At 45.3% G+C, this 16,679-nt stretch overlaps 1 protein-coding gene across 1 annotated transcript; it reads right to left on the bottom strand.

Moving 5' to 3' along the window:
• Window positions 1-354: 354 nt before the first annotated feature.
• On the bottom strand, window positions 355-15,926 carry cebpg (CCAAT enhancer binding protein gamma). The gene is made up of 3 exons (XM_074656861.1): window positions 15,762-15,926; window positions 3,654-4,965; window positions 355-3,601 (listed from the first exon to the last, which is right to left on the bottom strand). Exon 2 carries the CDS (start codon window positions 4,867-4,869, stop codon window positions 4,381-4,383), a length of 489 nt encoding a protein of 162 aa, XP_074512962.1. The 5' UTR covers window positions 4,870-4,965; window positions 15,762-15,926; the 3' UTR covers window positions 355-3,601; window positions 3,654-4,380.
• Window positions 15,927-16,679: the final 753 nt, after the last annotated feature.

Below are 16,679 nucleotides of genomic sequence, written 5' to 3'. Positions count from 1 at the left end.
GACGACCACCTCTCCTCCTCCTCCAACATCTGGGTGGTATCGGAGACCTGCAGCTGATCCCGACCGACTCTACTGTCTGTGAGAGGCTGGAACCGGTGAAGGTACCGGTTCTTCCTGGTTCACCTCTGACACATTAAATCAACCAATGAACACACTCGACACATCTGCTGCTTCATCTTCACTCAGCTGGACACATCTGGAGACGTAGAACTTGTAATAAAGCTGTGAGAGTTTTATGATGATGATGAAGATGATGATGATGAGACTCTCTGAGGGAGTAAAAACTAATTATGAATTCAAACTTTTCATCTTGTGCTGCTTTTCACATCTGGAATAAAAACCCAGAACACACGGTTGAACTTTTATACTCAATTTTAATTTACAATGCACGTGACCCCAGATTCCTCGGATATAAAAAAAGCTGAGCGACGACAGAGAAATGCTGCCCAGCAACATTCAGAGCAGACATCCCATCAGAGGAGGGAACAGTAACAGTCTGCAGACCTCAGAGACCTCATGCAAAGACTTCTCTACAAACATGCTGCTGGAAGAACCAGTAGAAAAAAACACCATAGAAAAGTGAAAAAGATGGAGGCTGTGCCCGGCGGCGGCCCCGGTGAGCGTTCCCATAACATTCCCACAACGTTCCCACAGCGTTCTCACAACGTTCCCACAGCGTTCTCACAGCGTTCCCACAGCGTTCTCACAGCGTTCCCACAGCGTTCCCACAGCGTTCCCACAGCGTTCTCACAGCGTTCCCACAGCGTTCCCACAGCGTTCCCACAGCGTTCCCACAGCGTTCTCACAGCGTTCCCACAGCGTTCTCACAGCGTTCCCACAGCGTTCCCACAGCGTTCCCACAGCGTTCTCACAGCGTTCCCACAGCGTTCCCACAGCGTTCTCACAGCGTTCCCACAGCGTTCCCACAGCGTTCCCACAGCGTTCCCACAGCGTTCAAACTGTAAACAAAACAAATATTTATCTGATATTTCGTCTTCAGTATCAAATATTGATATCAGCCTGAATCCACATCAGTCAGTCAGAACATGATCACAACATCCACAGAACCAGTCAGGATCCAGCAGGAGAGCCGGTCACAACAGGAACCGGTGCGAACCGGTGCGAACCGGTGCGAGCCGGTACGAACCGGTACGAGCCGGTACGAACCGGTATGACGGTTATATCGAGATGATCAGTGATAGAAAACGTTCGGGTTGAACCGATACCGGATCAGATATTGGTCTGATACTGACTCAAATTTTTACCAAGTTACTGAAGTACAATTTATTATAATAATAAATAAAAATGTAATTTGTATAAATAAAATAGAAATATGTTAATTTATTTGTTACATTTTGTTTTACAAAGATTACAACATTGGTGGAACACTGAGAACGTTAGTGGAGCGTTGGTGGAGCGTTGTGCTGAGCGTTGGTGGAGCGTTGTGAGAGCGTTGGTGGAGCGTTGGTGGAGCGTTGTGGGAGCGTTGGTGGAGCGTTGGTGGAGCAGCAGGACTCAGACAGTCAACAACATTCCTGCAGGGCGGTTGTGAAGCTCCTGACAGACAAACAGTCCACGCCCACACAAAGCTCATCATTATTATAAAGTGTGACAACAACAACATGCCGCCGCCGCCGCCGAGGGGCGGGGGGGCATGTCCAGATCTGCTCAGACCTCATTAAGGACCCGGCCCCGTTTCAGAGCGGGTTTCATTAAAGCTGTCTGATCCAGGTGAGGTGTCTGGATCCGCCCAGAAAAACACACACACACACACACACACACACACACACACACACACACACACAATCTGACACATTAATATCTCACAACCTGGGTCCGACCGTCTCACCTGTGGCCAGTTATAATATGATATTAATAATCAGTCAGCTGATCAATAATAAGAGCTAATTCATCTTTCAGTTTCAGACGGTTATTAAATTATTAATTGTTATTATTATTTCCACTTTAAAAGCTAGAAGAGGAGCTTGTCTGGAGAGAGAGGGATCAGTGATGGTTGTTGGTTTCAGCTCCACTGAAACGTCTCTTTACACACATATATATATATACATGTATATATATATATGAATATATGAATATATGAAGCAGACTGGAGGAGTCTATTTAACATGTTATTCATTTTACAGCTTCATTATCAGATGGATTTACTGGTTTTAATCCTGTTTATTGTGTCGTTGTTTTAATTCCTGTTTGTGTCGTTTTAATTCCTGTTAATTGTGTCGTTGTTTTAATTCCTGTTAATTGTGTCGTTGTTTTAATTCGTTTATTGTGTCGTTGTTTTATTTCCTGTTTATTGTGTCGTTGTTTTAATTCCTGTTTATTGTGTCGTTTTATTTCCTGTTTATTGTGTCGTTGTTTTAATTCCTGTTTATTGTGTCGTTGTTTTAATTCCTGTTTATTGTGTCGTTGTTTTAATTCCTGTTTATTGTGTCGTTGTTTTATTTCCTGTTTATTGTGTCGTTGTTTTAATTCCTGTTTATTGTGTCGTTGTTTTAATTCCTGTTAATTGTGTCGTTTTAATTCCTGTTTATTGTGTCGTTGTTTTAATTCCTGTTCATTGTGTCGTTGTTTTAATTCCTGTTTATTGTGTCGTTTTATTTCCTGTTTATTGTGTCGTTGTTTTAATTCCTGTTAATTGTGTCGTTGTTTTAATTCCTGTTAATTGTGTCGTTGTTTTAATTCCTGTTAATTGTGTCGTTGTTTTAATTCCTGTTAATTGTGTCGTTGTTTTAATTCCTGTTAATTGTGTCGTTGTTTTAATTCCTGTTAATTGTGTCGTTGTTTTAATTCCTGTTCATTGTGTCGTTGTTTTAATTCCTGTTCATTGTGTCGTTGTTTTAATTCCTGTTCATTGTGTCGTTGTTTTATTTCCTGTTTATTGTGTAGTTGTTTTAATTCCTGTTTATTGTGTAGTTGTTTTAATTCCTGTTTATTGTGTAGTTGTGTTCTCAATTAGACGGACTGATTAAATAAATATGAACTAAATTAAATGAAATGATTGATTAGTTGATCAGCATGATCAATCATCAGCTGCTGTTCTGATGATTGATCATCACGGTGAAGACTTAAAGATGAATCATCACCAGAACTGATAGATTAATCAGCCGTATTGATTATTGGCTGCAGCAGTAACACCCGTTGGACAACAACACACTGAATCCAGATGTTAATGTGGAGTTAAAACAAGGCCATATTATCACGTGAACTTTGACACGTGCACTAATATGAATTGATTTAGTGATGTGTGGGAGGGTTTTGCTGCACGTTGCAGCGTGTTGTTGTTTCTCTTTATTCTTTAGAAGCTTCAGTGAGCTCTGGTGTCGGGCGACAGGTGAGTTCACCTGCAGATCTCTCAGCCACAGATCGGACGGGTCGACCCAGGTCGGTTCCTAAACGGGTGAAACTCAACTCAACCCCTGAAGGAGGATAATCCTGCTGTTACCTAGAGTCTGTACAGCAGCCGGGGCGACCTGAGAGCTGCAGCCTCGTCTGCTCACTGAAGAGTTACAAGAGTTGACTCTCTTCATTTCAGTAGAAACACAGACTGATGGATGAACCTCTGAGCTGAACCTCTGAGCTGAACCTCTGAGCTGAACCTCTGAGCTGAACCTCTGAGCTGAACCTCTGAGCTGAACCTCTGAGCAGGTCCGGGCCTTGGAACCAGACCATGTAGTGAACATAAAACCTTCTCTCATCACATTTTGTTAACGAAACATTTTAACAGAAGAAAATACACATCCTGAAAAAAGGGAATTCAACAATTTACACATCTCCATCCAGCCCGCCGGACTCTGACAGGTCCAGACCGCCGGACTCTGACAGGTCCAGACTGGTATAAGGAGGAGCTCCTACAGACGCTCGCTGGTCCACATGTCCACATGTAGGAGCTCCTCTCATTCCTCTAATCAATCAATCCATCAATCAATGGATCAATAACGTGTGACTGTTGGATCCTGTTGGCTCCTCACATGATGCCGGAGTCTGTTCAGCATCAAAGTCCAAAACGTTTTCATGGATCTGACCGACACAAACTGGTTCTCTCTTCCAGCCTGTAGAGTCTCAACTGGACTGAGTCTGATTCATTATATTAAAACAAATGTCTGATGTTCTAAAACGTCTCCTCCTGACGGGATCATCAGATCATCAGATCATCAGATCATCTCCAGCTCTGGTATCAAAATCTAAACTTTAAAACTTCTCCAGGAGGATTGTGGGAAACCTTTTTGCAGACGGGGTTGAATCTGAGGAGCGTGAAGAAGAAGAAGTAGAAGAAGAAGAAGAAGTGAGGCCGTGTTCCCAAAGTGACAGAAGCTTCCAGAAAAGCTGCAGCGGGCTGATAAAGGTCCCCGTGGCTCCGCCCCCTCACTGCCCGTTGGTGGAGGCGTTGTTGGGGGCGGGGCTGGAGCCCTCGGCGCCGGCGGGCGGCTGGACGTTGTCGGCCAGGTTGTGAGCGTGCTCCAGGAAGAGGTCTTTGAGCACGCTCAGCTCTTTGCTCAGCAGTTTGATTTTGGCCTCCAGCCGCTCGTTCTCCTCCTTCAGCTCGTTGACGCGCTGCTGCGTGTCCTGCGCCTTCTGCTTGCTGCGCATGCGGCTCTTCTTCACCGCCAGGTTGTTGCGTTCGCGGCGCTGGCGGTACTCGTCGCTGTCTTTCTCCGCGTGGGGTTTCTTCATCTCGCTGGGGGAGAGGGCCTTACCGCCTCCGGCTGAAGGGTCGGCGGGGACGAGCTGGGGGACTTGTTGCAGTCCGGCGACGGACGAGGACGAAGCGGCGGCGGCGTGGGCCTGACTCTGGATGACGCTCACGCCGTTGTGGTCGGATGTGGTTAGTTTCGCCTGCGACGGCCGGCTCATTTGGATGTGCTGCCTTCAGGTGCTGATCTCTGAGTGGACTCAGGAGTGCAGAGGAAACGGGGACAGGAAGCAGAAGATTGGTCGCCTCAACGGAGCCTAGAGGACGACATCATCAATGAAACGCATTAGTTCCTTCAGAGATCTATTAACCGTCTAGAACATGGAAGAAACACTGAAACACTGAAACACTGAAACACTGAAACACTGAAACACATTCATTTTTCTGATTATTCACATTGGAAAAGCTGAAACCAACATTTTTGTTTTGTTTTGTATTTTTGCCTAAAAAATGACTTAATGACTAATAATGAGTAGACCAGACTCCAGAGTCTCTAATGAGTAGACCAGACTCCAGAGTCTCTAATGAGTAGACCAGACTCCAGAGTCTCTAATGAGTAGACCAGACTCCAGAGTCTCTAATGAGTAGACCAGACTCCAGAGTCTCTAATGAGTAGACCAGACTCCAGAGTCTCTAATGAGTAGACCAGACTCCAGAGTCTCTAATGAGTAGACCAGACTCCAGAGTCTCTAATGAGTAGACCAGACTCCAGAGTCTCTAATGAGTAGACCAGACTCCAGAGTCTCTAATGAGTAGACCAGACTCCAGAGTCTCTAATGAGTAGACCAGACTCCAGAGTCTCTAATGAGTAGACCAGACTCCAGAGTCTCTAATGAGTAGACCAGACTCCAGAGTCTCTAATGAGTAGACCAGACTCCAGAGTCTCTAATGAGTAGACCAGACTCCAGAGTCTCTAATGAGTAGACCAGACTCCAGAGTCTCTAATGAGTAGACCAGACTCCAGAGTCTCTAATGAGTAGACCAGACTCCAGAGTCTCTAATGAGTAGACCAGACTCCAGAGTCTCTAATGAGTAGACCAGACTCCAGAGTCTCTAATGAGTAGACCAGACTCCAGAGTCTCTAATGAGTAGACCAGACTCCAGAGTCTCTAATGAGTAGACCAGACTCCAGAGTCTCTAATGAGTAGACCAGACTCCAGAGTCTCTAATGAGTAGACCAGACTCCAGAGTCTCTAATGAGTAGACCAGACTCCAGAGTCTCTAATGAGTAGACCAGACTCCAGAGTCTCTAATGAGTAGACCAGACTCCAGAGTCTCTAATGAGTAGACCAGACTCCAGAGTCTCTAATGAGTAGACCAGACTCCAGAGTCTCTAATGAGTAGACCAGACTCCAGAGTCTCTAATGAGTAGACCAGACTCCAGAGTCTCTAATGAGTAGACCAGACTCCAGAGTCTCTAATGAGTAGACCAGACTCCAGAGTCTCTAATGAGTAGACCAGACTCCAGAGTCTCTAATGAGTAGACCAGACTCCAGAGTCTCTAATGAGTAGACCAGACTCCAGAGTCTCTAATGAGTAGACCAGACTCCAGAGTCTCTAATGAGTAGACCAGACTCCAGAGTCTCTAATGAGTAGACCAGACTCCAGAGTCTCTAATGAGTAGACCAGACTCCAGAGTCTCTAATGAGTAGACCAGACTCCAGAGTCTCTAATGAGTAGACCAGACTCCAGAGTCTCTAATGAGTAGACCAGACTCCAGAGTCTCTAATGAGTAGACCAGACTCCAGAGTCTCTAATGAGTAGACCAGACTCCAGAGTCTCTAATGAGTAGACCAGACTCCAGAGTCTCTAATGAGTAGACCAGACTCCAGAGTCTCTAATGAGTAGACCAGACTCCAGAGTCTCTAATGAGTAGACCAGACTCCAGAGTCTCTAATGAGTAGACCAGACTCCAGAGTCTCTAATGAGTAGACCAGACTCCAGAGTCTCTAATGAGTAGACCAGACTCCAGAGTCTCTAATGAGTAGACCAGACTCCAGAGTCTCTAATGAGTAGACCAGACTCCAGAGTCTCTAATGAGTAGACCAGACTCCAGAGTCTCTAATGAGTAGACCAGACTCCAGAGTCTCTAATGAGTAGACCAGACTCCAGAGTCTCTAATGAGTAGACCAGACTCCAGAGTCTCTAATGAGTAGACCAGACTCCAGAGTCTCTAATGAGTAGACCAGACTCCAGAGTCTCTAATGAGTAGACCAGACTCCAGAGTCTCTAATGAGTAGACCAGACTCCAGAGTCTCTAATGAGTAGACCAGACTCCAGAGTCTCTAATGAGTAGACCAGACTCCAGAGTCTCTAATGAGTAGACCAGACTCCAGAGTCTCTAATGAGTAGACCAGACTCCAGAGTCTCTAATGAGTAGACCAGACTCCAGAGTCTCTAATGAGTAGACCAGACTCCAGAGTCTCTAATGAGTAGACCAGACCAGACTCCAGAGTCTCTAATGAGTAGACCAGACTCCAGAGTCTCTAATGAGTAGACCAGACCAGACTCCAGAGTCTCTAATGAGTAGACCAGACTCCAGAGTCTCTAATGAGTAGACCAGACTCCAGAGTCTCTAATGAGTAGACCAGACTCCAGAGTCTCTAATGAGTAGACCAGACTCCAGAGTCTCTAATGAGTAGACCAGACTCCAGAGTCTCTAATGAGTAGACCAGACTCCAGAGTCTCTAATGAGTAGACCAGACCAGACTCCAGAGTCTCTAATGAGTAGACCAGACTCCAGAGTCTCTAATGAGTAGACCAGACTCCAGAGTCTCTAATGAGTAGACCAGACTCCAGAGTCTCTAATGAGTAGACCAGACTCCAGAGTCTCTAATGAGTAGACCAGACTCCAGAGTCTCTAATGAGTAGACCAGACTCCAGAGTCTCTAATGAGTAGACCAGACTCCAGAGTCTCTAATGAGTAGACCAGACTCCAGAGTCTCTAATGAGTAGACCAGACTCCAGAGTCTCTAATGAGTAGACCAGACTCCAGAGTCTCTAATGAGTAGACCAGACTCCAGAGTCTCTAATGAGTAGACCAGACCAGACTCCAGAGTCTCTAATGAGTAGACCAGACTCCAGAGTCTCTAATGAGTAGACCAGACTCCAGAGTCTCTAATGAGTAGACCAGACTCCAGAGTCTCTAATGAGTAGACCAGACTCCAGAGTCTCTAATGAGTAGACTAGACTCCAGAGTCTCTAATGAGTAGACCAGACTCCAGAGTCTCTAATGAGTAGACTAGACTCCAGAGTCTCTAATGAGTAGACCAGACTCCAGAGTCTCTAATGAGTAGACCAGACTCCAGAGTCTCTAATGAGTAGACCAGACCAGACTCCAGAGTCTCTAATGAGTAGACCAGACCAGACTCCAGAGTCTCTAATGAGTAGACCAGACTCCAGAGTCTCTAATGAGTAGACCAGACTCCAGAGTCTCTAATGAGTAGACTAGACTCCAGAGTCTCTAATGAGTAGACCAGACTCCAGAGTCTCTAATGAGCAGACTAGACTTAATGAGCAGACTAGACTTAATGAGCAGACTAGACTCCAGAGTCTCTAATGAGCAGACTAGACTTAATGAGTAGACCAGACTCCAGAGTCTCTAATGAGCAGACTAGACTTAATGAGTAGACTAGACTCCAGAGTCTCTAATGAGCAGACTAGACTTAATGAGTAGACTAGACTTAATGAGTAGACCAGACTCCAGAGTCTCTAATGAGCAGACTAGACTTAATGAGTAGACTAGACTTAATGAGTAGACTAGACTCCAGAGTCTCAGATGGAGAGATCTTCTGATACCATTTCTTCCTTCCTGATACCGATTCTGATACCTGAACTTATGGTACCGATCCGATACCAGCGTGATGAAGATAAATATATAGTTATTATTATTATTTAATAGAGATGCACCGATACCGGTACCAGTATCAGGTATCAGGTATCAGGTATCAGGTATCAGGTATCAGGTCCGATACTGTGCTCATGTACTCGTACTCGCAAAACGGCTCCGATACCACTTCACGGCAGCGCGACGTTAACCTCTCGTCACCATCTTTCGGGTCCTCACGCTCCACCTCCCCGACGGTGCGGGCGAGACGGGCGGTTGGTGCGCCCGACCCCGCGGGGCCGGGATCCCACCTCAGCCGGCGCACGTTGGCCCTCACTTTCATTGCGCCAAAGGGTTTTGCTTGCTCTGACCCGCACGTGCGCCAGACTCCTTGGTCCGTGTTTCAAGACGGGTCGGGTGGGTCGCCGACATCACCGCAGACCCCTGGAGCCTTTACGTGGGCCGAGCCCCGCTTTTGGAGCACGACGCGGTTGGGGCGCTCTGAGGACAGTCCGCCCCGGTCGACAGTCTCACCGGGAGCAGGGGGCCGTCCCTCCCCGGCGGGGAGAGAAGGCGCAGCGAGCCCTTTTTCTACAGTGCGGCGAGGTCCGGGCGGGGAGCGCTGTAAAGCTGCGGTCACGAGTCACCTTCGCCCCGAGCCTTTCCAAGCCGACCTAGAGCCGGTGGCGGCGCACCGCCTCGTATGCGGGACTCCCCAGCCTGCCGTGTGTCGCTCACACCCTCCAGCTGGCTGTTAACGAGGCTCTTTAGGCTCAGAGAAGTACTCGTATCGGTACTCGGTATCGGAGAGTACCCAAATGGAAGTACTTGTACTCGGTCTGAAATAAAGTGGTATCGCTGCATCCCTGGTATTTAACAGCTGTTTACTACTGACCATGTATGGATGTGATGTTTTTTGTGTGGCCTGACTCCGGTTAAACCTTTTATTGTAAAACATGAACTAATACATCCAGAGAGTGAATACAACAGAACTCTCTTTTATTATTCAGTTTGTCAGATAGTAAGATAACATTAAATATAAAATAATACGGTTAAACGAGTGGAGTTTTTTCTGGGTAAATAAATGCTGGTATCAGATCGGTGCGTAGACTGGCATACGCACCGATACCCGATCCCCAATTTTGGGCAGTATCGGACGCATTTCCGATACTGGTATCGGTGTCGGAACAACTCTAGAGAATACTCTGTTACTCTGTAATACTCTAGAGCAGCCATTCTCAACCAGTGGGCCGCGGCCCACCGGTGTGCCTCAGAGCACCATCTAGTGTGCCGCGGAGGCAGTGGTACTAGATTATTGTTTTATTATTATTTAGCAAAGTGAACAGGTAAAACCTAAAGGAGGTAAAACCTAAAGGAGGTAAAACCTAAAGGAGGTAAAACCTAAAGGAGGTAAGATGCCAGCTGCTGTAAAACCAAAGCCTATTGAAGGAGGCTGAGACACGGGCGGACACGGGTCTTGTATTGGGTATAACACATGCGCAGTGTAACTGGAGCTGCGGTCGTGCGTTGCGATCGGCTCAATTTCGGCGAGTGCAAAGCAGATATTACTGCGCATGTGCGGTACCCCGAAGGCGCGTTGATTAAGTGTGACCCAACCTCCTTCAATAGGCCTTGTGTAAAAACACCAAACATCATCAGGTAGAGACAAACGTGTTTGCCACTGTTAGCTAGCTAACGTTCTCGGATGCAGTGAGACAAAATGGATCGGTTTTTAAAGCGAAAAAGTGATGTGGGAGACAACCCTGCGCCAGTAAAAGCTCCGAAGCGTGTGGTGAGGAAATATGACCCTGAATACATTAGGTTTGGATTGGTAATGGCAGGCGGTGATGCTGAGCCCAAGGCACAATGTGGTGAATGTGGTGAGATCTTGTGAAATGAGGCGCTAAACCCATCGAAGCTCCAGAGACACTTCAACACAAAGCACCCAGGATGTGTCGAGAAGCCAAACGAATATTTCCTAAGGAAAAGGGACGGGCTTCAGGCACAACAGAAAGTCATCACAACATTAACAACTCAGTCAAAAGCCACTTTGAAAGCGAGCTACATGGTTGCTGCTCGTGTAGCTCGTAGCAAGAAACCCTTTACGATTGCAGAGGAGCTTATTTTGCCAAGCGCAGTGGATATGTGCCGAGAGTTACTGGGGGAAGCCGCTGCAACCAAAATGCAGTCAATACCCCTCTCCAATGACACCGTGAGCAGAAGAACTACTGACATGAGTGATGACATCGAATGCCAACTTCTGGAAGGAATAAAGGCAAGCCCAAGTGTCTCACTGAGGGGAAGCAGAATATGTATTTTGGTCATTACAGCTGACAGTGGCATAACGCATATCTACATAACACATATCTACAGCCCAGTTTATTATTTGTTGTATAAACATGTTAGGTTTTTTACTCATTTATTTGGGAAGGTGGTCCTCGGAAATGAGTGGGCCTTCAGTTGCAAAAGGTTGAGAACCCCTGTTCTAGAGAATACCCTGTTACTCTGTAATACTCTAGAGAATACTCTGTAATACTCTAGAGAATACTCTGTAATACTCTGTAATACTCTAGAGAATACTCTGTAATACTCTAGAGAATACCCTGTTACTCTGTAATACTCTAGAGAATACTCTGTAATACTCTAGAGAATACTCTGTAATACTCTAGAGAATACCCTGTAATACTCTAGAGAATACTCTGTAATACTCTAGAGAATACTCTGTAATACTCTAGAGAATACTCTGTAATACTCTGGAGAATACTCTGTAATACTCTAGAGAATACTCTGTAATACTCTAGAGAATACTCTGTAATACTCTAGAGAATACTCTGTTGCTCTGTAATACTCTAGAGAATACTCTGTAATACTCTGGAGAATACTCTGTAATACTCTGGAGAATACTCTGTAATACTCTGGAGAATACTCTGTTGCTCTGTAATACTCTAGAGAATACTCTGTAATACTCTAGAGAATACTCTGTAATACTCTAGAGAATACTCTGTAATACTCTAGAGAATACTCTGTAATACTCTGGAGAATACTCTGTAATACTCTAGAGAATACTCTGTAATACTCTAGAGAATACTCTGTAATACTCTAGAGAATACTCTGTTGCTCTGTAATACTCTAGAGAATACTCTGTAATACTCTGGAGAATACTCTGTAATACTCTGGAGAATACTCTGTTGCTCTGTAATACTCTAGAGAATACTCTGTAATACTCTAGAGAATACTCTGTTGCTCTGTAATACTCTAGAGAATACTCTGTAATACTCTAGAGAATACTCTGTAATACTCTGGAGAATACTCTGTAATACTCTAGAGAATACTCTGTAATACTCTAGAGAATACTCTGTAATACTCTAGAGAATACTCTGTAATACTCTGGAGAATACTCTGTAATACTCTAGAGAATACTCTGTAATACTCTGGAGAATACTCTGTAATACTCTGGAGAATACTCTGTAATACTCTGGAGAATACTCTGTAATACTCTGGAGAATACTCTGTAATACTCTGGAGAATACTCTGGAGAATACTCTGGAGAATACTCTGTAATACTCTGGAGAATACTCTGTAATACTCTGGAGAATACTCTGTAATACTCTGGAGAATACTCTGTAATACTCTAGAGAATACTCTGTTGCTCTGTAATACTCTAGAGAATACTCTGTAATACTCTGGAGAATACTCTGTAATACTCTGGAGAATACTCTGTAATACTCTGGAGAATACTCTGTAATACTCTGGAGAATACTCTGTTGCTCTGTAATACTCTAGAGAATACTCTGTAATACTCTAGAGAATACTCTGTTGCTCTGTAATACTCTAGAGAATACTCTGTAATACTCTAGAGAATACTCTGTAATACTCTGGAGAATACTCTGTAATACTCTAGAGAATACTCTGTAATACTCTAGAGAATACTCTGTAATACTCTAGAGAATACTCTGTTGCTCTGTAATACTCTAGAGAATACTCTGTAATACTCTAGAGAATACTCTGTAATACTCTGTAATACTCTGGAGAATACTCTGTAATACTCTGGAGAATACTCTGTTGCTCTGTAATACTCTAGAGAATACTCTGTTACTCTGTAATACTCTAGAGAATACTCTGTAATACTCTAGAGAATACTCTGTAATACTCTAGAGAATACTCTGTAATACTCTAGAGAATACTCTGCAATACTCTAGAGAATACTCTGTAATACTCTGGAGAATACTCTGTAATACTCTGGAGAATACTCTGTAATACTCTAGAGAATACTCTGTAATACTCTAGAGAATACTCTGTAATACTCTGGAGAATACTCTGTAATACTCTAGAGAATACTCTGTAATACTCTAGAGAATACTCTGTAATACTCTAGAGAATACTCTGTAATACTCTGGAGAATACTCTGTAATACTCTGGAGAATACTCTGTAATACTCTGGAGAATACTCTGTAATACTCTGGAGAATACTCTAATACTCTGGAGAATACTCTGGAGAATACTCTGTAATACTCTGGAGAATACTCTGTAATACTCTGGAGAATACTCTGTAATACTCTGGAGAATACTCTAATACTCTGGAGAATACTCTGGAGAATACTCTGTAATACTCTGGAGAATACTCTGTAATACTCTGGAGAATACTCTAATACTCTGGAGAATACTCTGGAGAATACTCTGTAATACTCTGGAGAATACTCTGTAATACTCTGGAGAATACTCTGTAATACTCTGGAGAATACTCTGTTGCTCTGTAATACTCTAGAGAATACTCTGTAATACTCTAGAGAATACTCTGTAATACTCTAGAGAATACTCTGTATTCACATTCTCTGACAGTAGAATGTGATGTTTTACATCTGCAGTCAGTCGGCAGAGTCTCAGCTGACCTAAATCCATCAATCAGGAGGGTTCATCCCCCGCCGCTGCTCACAAACACCCTCCACCTCCTCCACCTCCACCATCACCATCATCTCCTCTACCTCCACCATCATCTCCTCCATCATCTCCTCTACCTCCACCATCACCATCATCTCCTCTACCTCCTCCATCATCTCCTCTACCTCCACCATCATCTCCTCCATCATCTCCTCTACCTCCACCATCATCTCCTCCATCATCTCCTCTACCTCCACCATCACCATCATCTCCTCTACCTCCTCCATCATCTCCTCTACCTCCATCTCCTCCATCACCATCCCAACCCCCAAATAGCTCCTGAAGGCAGAGCCATCGGTGTGTGAATGAGTATTTATATCAGATCCTGATGGAGCCTCTGCCATCAGTCTATGAATATGTGTGTGTGAATGTGTGAATGTTGACATGTAGTGTAAAGAAGACTATTAAAGCGCTGTATGAATGCAGGTCTATATTAGTCTTTGTCTATGTGACATGTTAAAACAGCCTGCCGTGATCAGGGAGCACATCTGACGTCATAATTGTTCGCATTGTTATTCCGTAGGGCCAATTAGCAGCGCTGCTGTGATTGGTCGACGCGTTGCTATGCAGCCAGTCAGTTGGGTGCGCAGCAGAAAGCGCTCCGGGTGGAAACAAGCAGAGCGCCGGCTGTTGCCTGCTGTTGCATCATCAGCAGCTCTCTCTTTGTCAGAGAGAGAGAGAGAGAGAGAGAGGGGAACTCCAGAGTCATGTGGGGCGAAACAGAAACCTCACATTCAGGTTTTACCCAACAAATAAACACCTCAAACATCCAGACAGACCCGATCACAACCCGATCACAGACCGATCACAGACCGATCACAGACCCGACACCAGCTCCTAACGCCTGTTTCTGAGCACTTTGAACAAGTTCTAGTAGACTGAGATCAGCTGATGATCCTCCAGCTGAGACTCCTCACTAAGCTGATAGAAACACTGCTGATGTGTTTCTACTGAGGCTTTAAACACACTGAACTACAGCCTGTCTGTCTGTCAGCCTGTCTGACAGGTCAGCCTGTCTGTCTGTCAGCCTGTCTGTCTGTCAGCCTGTCTGTCTGTCAGCCTGTCTGACAGGTCAGCCTGTCTGTCTGTCAGCCTGTCTGACAGGTCAGCCTGTCTGTCTGTCAGCCTGTCTGTCTGTCAGCCTGTCTGTCTGTCTGTCAGCCTGTCTGTCTGTCAGCCTGTCTGTCTGTCTGTCAGCCTGTCTGTCTGCCTGTCTGTCTGTCTGTCTGTCTGCCTGTCTGTCTGTCAGCCTGTCTGTCTGTCTGTCTGTCTGTCTGTCTGCCTGTCTGTCTGTCTGTCTGTCAGCCTGTCTGTCTGTCAGCCTGTCTGTCTGTCTGTCTGCCTGTCTGTCTGTCTGTCTGTCTGTCTGTCTGTCAGCCTGTCTGTCTGTCAGCCTGTCTGTCTGTCAGCCTGTCTGTCTGTCTGCCTGTCTGTCTGTCTGCCTGTCTGTCTGTCAGCCTGTCTGTCTGTCTGTCTGTCTGTCTGTCTGTCAGCCTGTCTGTCTGTCAGCCTGTCTGTCTGTCAGCCTGTCTGTCTGTCTGTCTGCCTGTCTGTCTGTCTGTCTGTCTGCCTGTCTGTCTGTCTGCCTGTCTGTCTGTCAGCCTGTCAGTCTGTCTGCCTGTCTGTCTGTCTGCCTGTCTGTCTGTCAGCCTGTCTGTCTGTCTGCCTGCCTGTCTGTCTGTCAGCCTGTCTGTCTGTCTGTCTGCCTGTCTGTCTGTCTGCCTGTCTGTCTGTCTGCCTGCCTGTCTGTCTGTCTGTCTGTCTGTCTGCCTGTCTGTCTGTCAGCCTGTCTGTCTGTCTGTCTGCCTGTCTGTCTGTCTGTCTGTCTGCCTGCCTGTCTGTCTGCCTGCCTGTCTGTCTGTCAGCCTGCCTGTCTGTCTGCCTGCCTGTCTGTCTGTCAGCCTGTCTGTCTGTCTGTCAGCCTGTCTGTCTGTCAGCCTGCCTGTCTGTCTGCCTGCCTGTCTGTCTGTCAGCCTGTCTGTCTGTCTGTCTGCCTGCCTGTCTGTCTGTCTGCCTGTCTGTCTGTCTGTCTGCCTGTCTGTCTGTCTGTCTGTCTGTCAGCCTGTCTGTCTGTCAGCCTGTCTGTCTGTCTGCCTGCCTGTCTGTCTGTCAGCCTGCCTGTCTGTCTGCCTGCCTGTCTGTCTGTCAGCCTGTCTGTCTGTCAGCCTGCCTTCAGCCTGCCTGCCTTTAGACAGCTAGTTAGCTCGTTAGCCTCTGATGCTAACCTCCTGCTCTGTTCTGGCTGTGTGTGTGTTTGTGTCCTCAGAGAGAGGTATAAAGTCGGTTTACCTTCCCGTGGCGGCGGCGGAGGTAACCATCCGTGAGAGCAGAGCCGGTCCAGGTAGAACAGGTGAGTTTAAAGGTGACTTTAGTGAGTTTAACTCGTCTCTCTGGCAGATCTGACTCGGTTTGTTTAGAACATGGAGAGGACTCGATTGCGAAATCTCTTTTACCATGTAGGGCAATGTCCCGGATCAGCCAATCAGAGGCGAGGAGGCGGCAGCGGAGCGAGCGCTCGGCCAATCAGCAGCGAGAGTGCCACAGAGTGATGCAATGCACTCTGTGATTGACAGCTCCGTCCGCCAATAGCAGCGGGCTGTTTTCTGTTGGTTTTGTTTATGTAATACGAGTGGTCAAATTAGTTCATACACGCATGACGTCATCTCTGAATGACGTCATCTAATTACACCGAAACTAATTATACACATTATACCTGTACTACTACTACTATCTAATAATACACATTATACCTGTACTACTACTATCAAATAATACACATTATACCTGTACTACTACTACTATCTAATAATACACATTATACCTGTACTACTACTACTATCTAATAATACACATTATACCTGTACTACTACTATCTAATAATACACATTATACCTGTACTACTACTATCTAATAATACACATTATACCTGTACTACTACTACTGTCTAATAATACACATTATACCTGTACTACTACTATCTAATAATACACATTATACCTGTACTACTACTATCTAATAATACACATTATACCTGTACTACTACTACTGTCTAATAATACACATTATACCTGTACTACTACTACTATCTAATAATACACATTATACCTGTACTACTACTATCTAATAATACACATTATACCTGTACTACTACTACTATCTAATAATACACATTATACCTGTACTACTACTATCTAATAATACACATTA

The sequence above is a fragment of the Sebastes fasciatus genome, chromosome 2, assembly GCF_043250625.1.
Source record: "Sebastes fasciatus isolate fSebFas1 chromosome 2, fSebFas1.pri, whole genome shotgun sequence".
In the NCBI taxonomy this organism is placed as follows: domain Eukaryota; kingdom Metazoa; phylum Chordata; class Actinopteri; order Perciformes; family Sebastidae; genus Sebastes; species Sebastes fasciatus.
The sequence above is the reverse complement of the archived record's forward strand: the minus strand, read 5'-3'. Positions and strand labels throughout refer to the sequence as shown.

What these genes read in the sequence shown, in the direction of transcription:
- cebpg (XM_074656861.1), bottom strand. Translation starts at nt 4,869, where the DNA reads ATGAGCCGGCCGTCGCAGGCGAAACTAACCACATCCGACCACAACGGC.